We start from the raw sequence: 11436 nt of genomic DNA, 5'->3' as shown, positions 1-11436 counted from the left end.
GATCATTAAACCACTTAAACAGAACACCTGAAGATTCTGGGGTAAAGTACGGAAAACCTCACGTTCTTAAAAAAAAAAAAACACACAGCGAGGGTGAAACAAAATTCAGCCGGATGTGAGCTGCAGGATTATTTTTCTCTCCTGTGTAATTGGTTTTATTAATATTGTTAATACAAAAACTTTTACAAAAATGTTAATTCTATAAAATAATACAGGTTTAGTTTTCAGGCTTGAAAATACATGGGACAATACTACATCTGTCCAACTGCACGCATCAAGCGGTCTATACTCTGTACTTCACTGCGAACACACCTCCCCTAAAACCTTCACACATTAACCATGCCAATTAAAAATTCAAAACATACGGCATACAACAAGATATATAAAAGTGAACTTCTTAGTTTCAGACTTTACCACAAGGATCAGGAAAGCTCGAAAGTTCAAAAGCACTGTTTCTGACCTCGCTATAAATATTTCCAGGTCCCCCAACACAGATCATCTGAAGACTCAGACCATCTGTAGTGCAGGTGAGACAAGGGGACACAACACTCGTGAATGGTCACTAGCTGCCGCAGACATTAGGCTCACAACCATTTACAAATCATCTTCATACCAACACGTGAAAGCTACTGGTTTTCCAGTGAAGAACGGTGAAACACTCCCTATTAAGGATTCTAGTGCACAGGGAAACAAGACTGACCAATAGGTCTCCTCTCATACTTATATTGTCTATTTATATCATCTCTGGTTCCACCAGGCTCCAGAGCCGGTAGCTTTCCCACCACGCTGGAGCCCCCCCTCAGGCTCGGGGGAGGAAGCGGAGGTTGATTGGTCCAGCGGGGATCAGGAGGGTCCGAGTCTTGGGCTCCACGGTAACGGGATCGTCCTCTGGCCGGATCTGGTAGGCCTGTATCAGCTTGGTAGGGCGTGGCAGGGTGGGGGACAGGTGGAGGGGAGAGGGTCACACAGACAGAGAGAACAGGGCGTGAGGTGCGTACGCACAGGGAAGCCTGAGAGTAGATGCAAAATAGCGAGTTTGTACAATTCACAGAATTGATCAGGCATTCCTCTTGGAGGCCACATCCAGTCTAAGATTCAGCTGCAACCAACCAATCAAATGCAAGCAGGCGTTCAGATTTTGGGTATCCAACACTTTGTATCTCATTGCCGCCAACTCTGAAAACATAAAGTCCCAATTACACCCCACCCCTGCCCCTCACACTCACTCGAGACAGGGCAAAGTACATCTCCAGCTCGGCCACCCTCTTGCCCACACAGGCACGGACCCCCACCCCAAACGGGATGGAGCTGTAGGGGTGGTGCTGGGACCTGGTGGGGCTCCCCCTCAACCAGCGCTCAGGGAAAAAGCGGTCGGGTTCCGGAAACTCTGCATCGTCGCGGCTCGTAGCATAGTGGCACAGGTGAAACTGTGTCTGCACAGGTAGACAGATAGAGAGAGAGAGAGAGAGTGAGAGAACAGAAAGCACATCTAGGGTCAGCAACCCACAATTATGAAAGGGCAACTGTCATTTCAAATAACCATACAATTACAGTTTTAATCAGTTACGGTTACACAAGTAGCGTACACAATTATGATCATAATCACAGCATAAAACGAATGAAAAATCGCACACATTATTATTCTGGTCAAACCCAGGAAAGAGTGAAATTAAACAGGAAATAAAATTTAAGAAACAGAAATGGGATTTGTAAAAACAAAACTTACCTTCTTCGGGAACCAGTAATTGTCCACAATGACCTCATTGTCCACTGTGAGGCGTCCATTCCCAGGAACGACCGGGTACAACCTGCAGAGACACAAAGAGCCTCCACGGTCTAGAGACACGGATACACCACGCAGGGTTCAGGAACACAGAGACAGACCTTACGGTCAAGGGGAACACAGACAAACAGTACAGTCGAGCACGAGAGACAGACACAGAACACACAAGAGGAGAGAGGGGCATGGGGTCTGATAAAAGCATGTACTGCATGTATAATTATCTTTGTCAATAGCTGTTTAGTTTTAGCTGTGTATGCTAATAAAATTCTGTGTTTTGCTACCCTTGACAATTACTGATTTCAAACCACAAGCAAATCATTACGCTATGGTATGGTATGAAAAGCGGACCCCGTACAACTATTTGCAATAAAACCTCAAAATTAGGCTTCATGGCAACATCTTGTTGCTTTTTTTAGACATGCTAAGGGAAAAAGAGCCACAGAGGAAAAGCAAACATGGATCCAGAATTAGACAGAGCTGCTAAAGGCTGTGCATCGTGTCTGCTGCTGATTCGTTTCCCACATCAGATCCAGCACAGCACTGCAAACCGATGTGTTTTGGCTTGCTCCAGGGAGCCAGTCTTCGAGTGCTGCAGCGCCTGCAGGTTTTTATTGTGGTCACCTTGCAATCAGCAGCCAATTCAGGTCTTGGAACCAAGGAGGGGCCGCGTAGCTAACAGCTCAGTTCCAAATTATGCCGGAAATTACTCGACTACCGAGCAGTCTCCGTGGAGAAATGCCTCTGGCATTTTTGGGCAAGACAGAGCAGGGCGAAAATGAAAGAACAAGATGTTGGCATGCGATTAAAATCACTGTGCTCTGCCCTGGAGTGCAAAACATGTTGATTGGGCAAAGCAACGGAACTGTATAATGATCTGTCAAAACGCATCATTACTTAACAGCCCACTATGGCTCTATTGTATGCACACTGCATTACGCTCATTATCAAGAAAGCGGTAAATTAACATGACAGATAACAAAAGTGCATCCACCTGACTTACATTAGCAAAGACTAGCAGTAAATATCAGGTAGTGCGCTAACCTAGAACCATAATACAGATCGTGAATACACCAAAGCATCAGATTCTTTAAATCTCGCCCTCCGGCAACTAGACTTACCTGAGTATCTCCTTGATGACAGCCTTCAGGTAAGGCATCCTGTTCAGGTGCTCCGTGGTGGGCTGCTGTTTCCCCGGGCACACGGAGGTGACCTCCCGGTACAGCCGCTCCTGGGCAGGCTCATCCCGGGACAGGTGGTACAGAGTCCAGGAGAGGGTGTTGGATGTCTAAAGAAGGAGCCGTGCGCTTAGTTCACCCAGGGTTCTTTCCTCCTTCTCACAGAAACAGAGCACACCGCAATACACTACTGAAAATATAGAGGGAATTACAATGAAAATATACTGAGAAGTTATCGCAGCAGCATATATGTTTATTAATATACTGCAGTGTCTTAAAGTGCCAGTTATTTGTACGTTTGCTCATATTTTGAGCAGGGGCTGCAATCTCTTGGTAATACAGTTTTGCAACATACGCCTTCTGTAAATCCCATTTCGTCGAGCATTACCTCAGCCTCATGTCACCAGCGGCAATACGGAATATAAACAAAAAACAAACAAACGAATACGGAATGCTGCAGAGCTGGTTTCACTCAGCATAGATAGATATCAAATTTTCCAGCATGGCACCAACGGTGGAAAAACAGCGCCTTTGACATCGCTGACCGGCTCTCTTACATTTCACTACATTCATTACATTACATTACATTACAGGCATTTGGCAGACGCTCTAATCCAGAGCGACGTACAACAAAGTGTATAACCATAACCAGGAACAAGTATGACGAAAACCCTAGAGAGAAGTACCGGTCCAAGTGCAGGGAACAACCGCATAGTTCAACTTGGACCCTGAAGGTTAAACTGATTAACACTAACACAACGAGAACGGCAACAACGCAGTCTATGGAAAAAATACAAGTAGTCGTTAAGACAGTTAATGCACCTAAGTCACCTCATTCATAGCACATTCATAGCTGAACCGCACCCATCTGTACTCACATGCTCTGTTTTTAAAGTGGAGCATAAATAATCAAATGCTTCGGTGTGCTGCTTCAGCAAGAACACATCTCCTGTCTGTTTTGGCTCCACGATGGTGGAATGACCTTCCCGTGGAGGTCAGAACAGCTGAGACCCTGACCGCCTTCAAACGACGACTGAAGACTCACCTCTTCAGGCTGCACCTCTCCCTATCCCTCCCTACCTCCCTGTAGTCTCTAATTGACTATAGCCGCGTTTCCACCGCAGGAACTATACCCCGGAACTAGGAACCTTTTGAGGAACTCAGTGCGTTTCCACCGCAGGAACTAGGGTCTAAATTTAGTTCTGGGGGCTTTGTTTTACCCCCCAAAAGGTTCCTGCTCGGGGGGTAGTACTTTCCGAAAGTACAGGAACCTTTTGGGTGGAGTTTGCAGCGCTGAACATTTCTGATTGGTCGAGTACTCACAGGATTTTTTTGTGTCTATTTTCAGGCGCCATGTTTGAAAATATGCAGGCGCAAACCAATTTATTTTCATAATAACTTCAAATCAAACTTGTATGTTATGCGGCGCAGTAGCCTACTTTTGGTTATAGCCTGCCAACGTCTTGGAATTATAACGTGTGCTCTTCTGTTCTTTTCTTGCTTTAGTATTCGTTTTATTAAATGCTAAGCATTCGTGCTGGGACAGCATATTACGTACTAAAACATTCAAACGGATTAATTCGGTTGCTGAATATTTTCTTCCGGATTTTCTTAGCCCGTTGTAATTGACTCAAAACGTTTGATACAGTTATGTGAGGTATGCGGTAGTTCTGCGTAATTCACATTGGTGATACAGTAAAAGCAAACTGGAAATCACCTTCCGCACTTTTTGTCAGGGTAAAATAACAGGTTAATTCTAGTAATCGTACCTTTAGCTTTTTCTGACTGCCGTAATTTTACTCTGCCATTCTTCAGTTCCACAAAAAGACCAGGAAGACTATGGACTAATTTATGGTGCATGGTTCGCATCTGGAGGGCACACTTCGCTGCTCGGCTAGCAGTAACTTCGAAGGAAAACAAACGGTGGCTGTACCACTACTAATTAAAATTTTCACGCAAGTCCGAGTTTTCGTTCTATTCTTGTCATTTTGCGATTAGCCTATATGGAATTGATGATGAGAAAGTAATCAAACAGCAAATTGTTTACAACGTGTGCATGTTTTCTGCTGTTGTTGCCAGTTAGCCTATATTGGAAATGTGAATGCATTCTGTCGCTTCAGATGTCAAGACATGAAAGCGAATGTTCGCATAAAAACATAATGAATGTGTTTGAGAGGATATATAAAACAGTTACAATCTGACTATTGGCCTGTTATATCATATTTGTTGCATAACGGTCCAAGTTCAACTACCAACGACAGTTTTGCTTGACAGCGGTAAAATATGCCCAAACGGCTGCAGAAGAATATTTCAATTCCATGTGATTAAATCGATAAAAATCAATAAATACAAAAGTAACCATATATAGTCATTGTTGGTAACCCGTTGTATATAAGTGGAATAAACCCCTCCGGGCTGTTCCGGTTATTAGAAAATAATGTAGGCTACTTCGGTGGTAGTATGGGGTTACAGAAGAAATCATATGACAGATGGACCGACGACAACGCCGCTTTTTCATACGTCAGTGGGCTAATTTGCCTAATCTTCGCGGGACTTTAGACCCCGGTGGAAACGCAGACAACCATTGGCTGAAGGAACCTTTTAGTTCCTGGTAAAGTAGTTCCTGGGACTGAAAGTTCCGGGTAATTTTGGTGGAAACGCGGCTTATGTAATCTTAGGGGTGTAGCTAGGTAAGCTGTTTATCTTAGTTGACTTAGTTATTACACTTGTGCCTACTCAACTACTGCTTGTTTTATTTGCATAGGCTGCTTTGTTGCTGTTTTTGTTGTGTTAGTCAGATTAACCTACAGGGTCCAAGTTAAACTACGCGGTCGTTCCCTGCACTTGGAACTGTACTTCCCTCTAGGTTTTTCAACACACTTTTTCCTGGTTTTGATTATACACTTTGTTGTACGTTCGCTCTGGATAAGAGCGTCTGCCAAATGCCGGTAATGTAATATCAAATAAAATAAACTCACTGAAGTTCAACTGAATTCAGTTCAACCTCACATACTGAGTCTCTTTTAACTTTAACACAACCCTCTTCTCTTGTTTTTTTTTTTTTGTTTTTTGTTTTATTTGAACTGGTCATACCTGTGATCTGCTGCTCTCATCATAATTAAATGCCAAAAATGTTGGCTGTTGTATAGTGTTGTAATGAATTTTACAAAAGTGTTGTCCTGAATTATGCATTATTAATTCCTTGAACATATGTTGTCCTGGCGAGGCCAATAAAAACATTACACAGAAGAGAACAAAGCCTAAATAAATCTTGTCATGCTAAAGGCCTTGGTTTCCTGGTCCGAGAAACCATTCAAGCTCTAAGACAGTGAGACAGAAGAATGGTGGGTTTGGCTTTCAGGACAACAACACAGTCTAACGTCAGCAAGGCCATTCCAGATAAGCAGCCAGTATAACCACACAGGCTAACGTTAGCGAGGCCATTCCAGATAAGCAGCCAGTATAACCACACAGGCTAACGTCAGCGAGGCCATTCCAGATACGCAGCCAGTATAACCACACAGGCTAACGTCAGCGAGGCCATTCCAGATACGCAGCCAGTATAACCACACAGGCTAACGTTAGCGAGGCCATTCCAGATAAGCAGCCAGTATAACCACACAGGCTAACGTTAGCGAGGCCATTCCAGATAAGCAGCCAGTATAACCACACAGGCTAACGTTAGCGAGGCCATTCCAGATAAGCAGCCAGTATAACCACACAGGCTAACATTAGCGAGGCCATTCCAGATACGCAGCCAGTATAACCACACAGGCTAACATTAGCCAAGCAGGTGCTGCTCACCGTGTCAACTCCTCCAAGCAGTAGCTCTGTGATGCTTATGTACAGCTCCCCCATGGACAGCTTGCTACTGGATAGCAGGTATGTCAGGTACATACCCTCCACCTGTTCCCCCTTCATCACCTTCTCAGCGATCTCCTCAACCTTCCTGTCAATCAGACGCTGAGCTGCACACACATACACATACACACACAAACAAACACACAAGCTTACACAGGCACACAGGCACACATGCAGACATACACACACACAAAGACAAATCCAGGCACAAAGACACACAAACAAACAAAAGCACAAGCACACCCATAAACACACACAGTTAATCAGTTGATCTAATTAGAAACCAGTCATGATTAGACACTACAGCATTCGTATTATACTCCAGCTAACCTGCTAATAATACAGAAGGCTTTGGATTCCCTCATAATCTTTATTTTCTTCCTATTCTTGTTTTCTTTCATTTGTCTATCCTCAGCCACACATACTGTACAGTGCCAGATGACCTAGGTTACAGTAAAGACCTGGCTCAAAATCATTTACCTATGACATGCTTTTCATGGAAGGAATCTGAACCAGTCAGGGTGTTTTATTGTGTCTGTTGAGTTAAGAATCTCCATGACTACAAACGCAGCACTTTGACTTTGATTTGTCTGACTGATAGAGAGTAACAATAACAGAGTTCAGGTAATGCACTAAAATTCAGTTTATCATTCATAAATGACCAAAAAATGTACATTTTCAACCTGCAAACTGAGTTTTAATTCATTTCATCAATTGTTAAATCTGAAATGTAATGTACCCCCCAGCCCTTCCCATCACACCACGGTGACCCCACCCGCTTGCCCCGCGCCCCATTACATTACATTATAGGCATTTAGCAGACGCTCTTATCCAGAGCGACGTACAAGTGCATAGGTTTCATGATGTAGAGGCGCAAAAGAAACACTAGAGTGAAGTAAGGATCGTAGTGCCAGAAGTGACCACATCGATCAGGACTCCAACCCTGTAGAGTAAGCTTGTTCAGCAAGCAAGAATCCTACCAAGTACAAACTAGCACTGGAATCACACCTAATCATACAAAAGCAATCCTGCCAGATACACTAACATAATCAAATTATCCTAACTAGGTACAGTGGGGGGACGCGAGCCGTACCCACGCTGTAGAGGTCGTCCCAGGCCTGGACGAAGTTGGCCCAGAACGGCAGGACGCGGCGGGTCCAGCGGGGGAAGAAGAGGACGGTCTCCGACAGGGTGAGCATGGCGCCCACTGCCGCGATGAAGCGCTGCGTGTCGGCCGGGATCTGGTCCTCCAGGCAGCCCAGCCGGGTCTCGAACAAGATGGAGGAAATGCCTGCGAGCGCAAGGAAGGAGGACACTGGACACCCGGCCAGAAATAGAGGAGCGTAGGGACGGTCCAACCGCTGCTCCACATCAAACTAAGGGTTGAGTCCACACACATCCACCAACCAGGTCTCCTGGCATCGCTCGCCCCGCCCCCCCTCCCCCCCCCCACAATCGGTTGCTTATGGGCCTGATAAATTTTGAAGCGGGGGACGATGTACACGTCAGATCATTCCTCTGATTGGTTATCGCGGCACGCTCCCCGTCACTTCCGGTCGCTTCACAGACTTTTCTCGCGTCGCCAGCTCTATCCCAACATGCCTCGTGGACGCGAAGAATCAGCTCTCATTGGAAATGACTGGAGGCGATGTCATCGCCCGAGAAATTCGCTCCTGGGCGCAGGATGTGCGGCTTCAGGTTAATGCTATCGGGAAAGCACCGGGTCGTGTTGCAGGAGCACGTACGCTACACCATTTGCTCAGCGTTGTATTTATGTGTAGTCTGTTAATCGATGTATATTTGTTGTTTGTATACTGTAAACCAAAAACTGACGGAAAATTTTTTCTAATGTTTAAATAAATAAAGCTTATTGTTTTCCCCATGGAGATCTGATACAAGGCGCCAGGCTTTGGTTTTGGTTTTGGTTTTGGGAGGGGGGGGCGGGGGGAGGGAGAGGGAAGTGGGGCTCTGGCTGTCCTGCTCTGTAGTAGCGCAGCAGTAGCCCGGGTTGTTGCTGGGGCCGACCCCAAGGGAACTGACCTTCGAACCCGAACTTGTAGAGCTCTCCTGCGAGGTCGCGGACGGTGGCCTGGTCCAGGCTCCGCAGCCGCAGGGTCTCCAGGCGACGCAGCAGGTCCGTCACCACCTGGTGGATCACAGGCGCAAACGCGGACACCTCCTGCAGCTTCAGCATCTTAGGGTTCAGGGCGCTACGGATACGGTACCACTCTGGGCCTGTACTGGGGGGGGGGGGAGGGTAAAGTTAGGCAACAGCGACTCACAGGAAAAGCACTACGCCCTCAGAAAAAAAAGGTATTTAAAAAGTGCCCAAAAGTGCCACTGGTGTGGTACCCTATAGGTACAAAAACCTGTACCCCAAGCCAGAAATACACAATTAATTTCTACCTTCTTTACTTGTAAAGGTACTTATTAGTACCCAAACTGAGCATTATTGTACTTTCAAGGTATATTTTGGAAATGTGTTCCCTAAAGAACAAAACCGTACCTCCACTGTACCATTATTTCTCAGATTGTATAACATGACACTGGAGCTTTTTGTTACACTTTAAACAAACAAGCTGCATTTGACTATGAAGCACAGGCTTACTGAGAGGAAGAATTATGGCTAAAATCATCCTCCTGTTGTTGATAGTATCCTCATTCAACTTAAAGGAGCTACTACAAATAAGGGGTGGGCAGAGTCATTCCTGGAAGGGCTGTGTGTGTGAGCTAGTTTTTCTGGCTCTGTTCGAAAATTATCTGTACACACCAGCACCTGCTTACTAGCAGAGTAAACCAAGCTTACATGTGCAGTTGCCTGTGTCGGATCATAAATATGATTGGGATAATTAAATAATTACGAACGGATGCAGGCAGGAAGTCCAGAACCACACAGCCATCCTTGTTCAACTGCGTAAGATGTCGGACAGGTCGCTCTGATTTAACACAGTTCGTTAAAAATGTGATGCCTACATTTATAGTCACTCACTCGACGTGAAGTCCGTAGGCTTGTCCCCTCATGTTGCGGTACTCCTTCCAGTGTGGTAAATCTGTCCGGACTGGGTAGCGTCCCTCTTGTCGGATAACCTGAGCAATAAGCTCGGGATGCGCCACATTCACGATGTCGAAAGGGCCGAATCGCGAACGCCAAATCGAACCATACAGTCGCCGGTGTTCTACCTGGGGACAAGGTTGCATTTGGATGAGCTGCTCCTTTAGTCAGATTCAGTACATTCCATTCCATTCACAGCTTACTCAAACAACGCTTCGTTCTCCTAGAAAGTGTACTTTCTGTTTACGCGAAACCATACGCATCAAAATTGGCTTTAACTATAATCCAAGGATTACAACCGTTATAATAATACTAAATTATTATAAAAATAGGCTACTAAGGAGCGGTCGCCTTGAAATACTACGCCAAGACTCAAATAAAGCTCCTTAACTCCGAAAGTTACGTTGCTCCTTGCAGATAAAACAAGTCCTGAAACTACCTGCATAAAAAACAGGCTAGGCTAATTTGGCACTGTTTCTAATTGCATGTTTAAATAGTATTTAATTGACATTATGTGGTATCGGCCTAAAAGTGTTTATCGTGGCGTTTTAATTACTTTAAACGTGCAGGATTCATTTTTTTTGCGCTTGTCGGAAAAGACAATACATGAATATTCAGTAGCCTACGCATAATGTTGCTCCGTCTGATTTTACTTTGGAAAACATATTTTGGTGCATTTCTTGGCAAAACATTTCAGCTGTAAGGAAGTCTTGAAAAGCAACATAAACGGAATATAATTTTAAAAGATTCTGTCCTTTATAGTTGTTCAGTAGGTGCGTCCCTGTCATGTAGGTGAGAATCATGTCTTCTGTTGGAAGGTGTATTTAGGCTCATTTGCTTTCACAGAATAAGGCTAAACATGTATGATTAACTCGCTGGGCTCGCTCACACTTGCGGGGATTTCCAGAGATTTCTTCCAGGGTACTTTTAAAAACCTTTTTTGAGAGGGGAAATGGGGATTTCCCGTTTTCTGCAAAACGTCTTTGTGTCTTTGACGTGCTAAACAAATAAACAAAAATATACGCACGCTTATTTTTTTCCTCTGTTAAATTTTAACACTGCAAGGAAAACTGATTTTTTTTTTTTTTTAAAGAATAAAATATTTTACCTGCATTGCGTGGCTCTTGTCCGCGTAACCCTTCACGAAAAGCCAGTAGACAGTAGTGGCTAGACTTGGCCCAGGTAAGTCGTCAATGGTTCTGAATTTCTCCGAACTGGAGGGGGCCATTTGCAAGTCGCTGGCTCCAAACTTTGGCGAAGTACTGTACACCTTCTGTGCCCAGAATCGCGCACGCCGCCAGGCCGGTTTCAACGCAGAGGCAGCAGACATTCTAGCTATATCATCATCAGCAGAAAGTGGCTGTGGAAATGCATTCAGCTGCGAGGCTCCGAACGCTTCTCTTAACCAATTGGGTAAAAAGTTGTTTGGATACGCCCATTCATTTTTTTGTCACGTCAAATCCTTTCCAAAAACGAAAGTACAGCTTTTTTAATGTTATGGTTAAAGCTGCTGCATTTGTATAGTCAAAGATGTAATGACAGCTGCAATGCCGTAATCATCCACA

At 44.8% G+C, this 11436-nt stretch overlaps 1 protein-coding gene across 2 annotated transcripts; it reads right to left on the bottom strand.

Annotated features, from left to right (window-relative positions):
• Positions 1–116: 116 nt before the first annotated feature.
• On the bottom strand, positions 117–11436 carry LOC135241390 (sterol 26-hydroxylase, mitochondrial). Of its 2 annotated transcripts, none has more exons than XM_064311715.1 (9): positions 10980–11436; positions 9809–9999; positions 8860–9059; positions 7913–8110; positions 6763–6926; positions 2902–3068; positions 1727–1808; positions 1227–1433; positions 117–916 (listed from the first exon to the last, which is right to left on the bottom strand). In XM_064311715.1, the coding sequence occupies exons 1-9, from the start codon at positions 11199–11201 to the stop codon at positions 800–802; spliced, it is 1548 nt and encodes a 515-aa protein (XP_064167785.1). In that variant the 5' UTR covers positions 11202–11436; the 3' UTR covers positions 117–799. The 2 variants fall into 2 exon arrangements, with proteins under 2 accessions (XP_064167785.1, XP_064167786.1); XM_064311716.1 differs by lacking the exon at positions 10980–11436 and adding an exon at positions 10263–10389.

This window comes from Anguilla rostrata, chromosome 15 (genome assembly GCF_018555375.3).
Source record: "Anguilla rostrata isolate EN2019 chromosome 15, ASM1855537v3, whole genome shotgun sequence".
Classification (NCBI taxonomy): domain Eukaryota; kingdom Metazoa; phylum Chordata; class Actinopteri; order Anguilliformes; family Anguillidae; genus Anguilla; species Anguilla rostrata.
Note: the sequence above shows the minus strand (reverse complement) of the source record. Positions and strands in the feature narration are given on the sequence as shown.

Bases quoted from the DNA above. Each gene is read 5' to 3' on its own strand.
- LOC135241390 (XM_064311715.1), bottom strand. From the start codon at position 11,201: ATGTCTGCTGCCTCTGCGTTGAAACCGGCCTGGCGGCGTGCGCGATTC. The intron at 1,809-2,901 runs GTAAGTCTAGTT...GTGTCTCTGCAG, and splicing joins GTCATCAAGGAGATACTCAG to GTTGTACCCGGTCGTTCCTG. The intron at 1,434-1,726 runs GTAAGTTTTGTT...CTACCTGTGCAG, and splicing joins ATTACTGGTTCCCGAAGAAG to ACACAGTTTCACCTGTGCCA.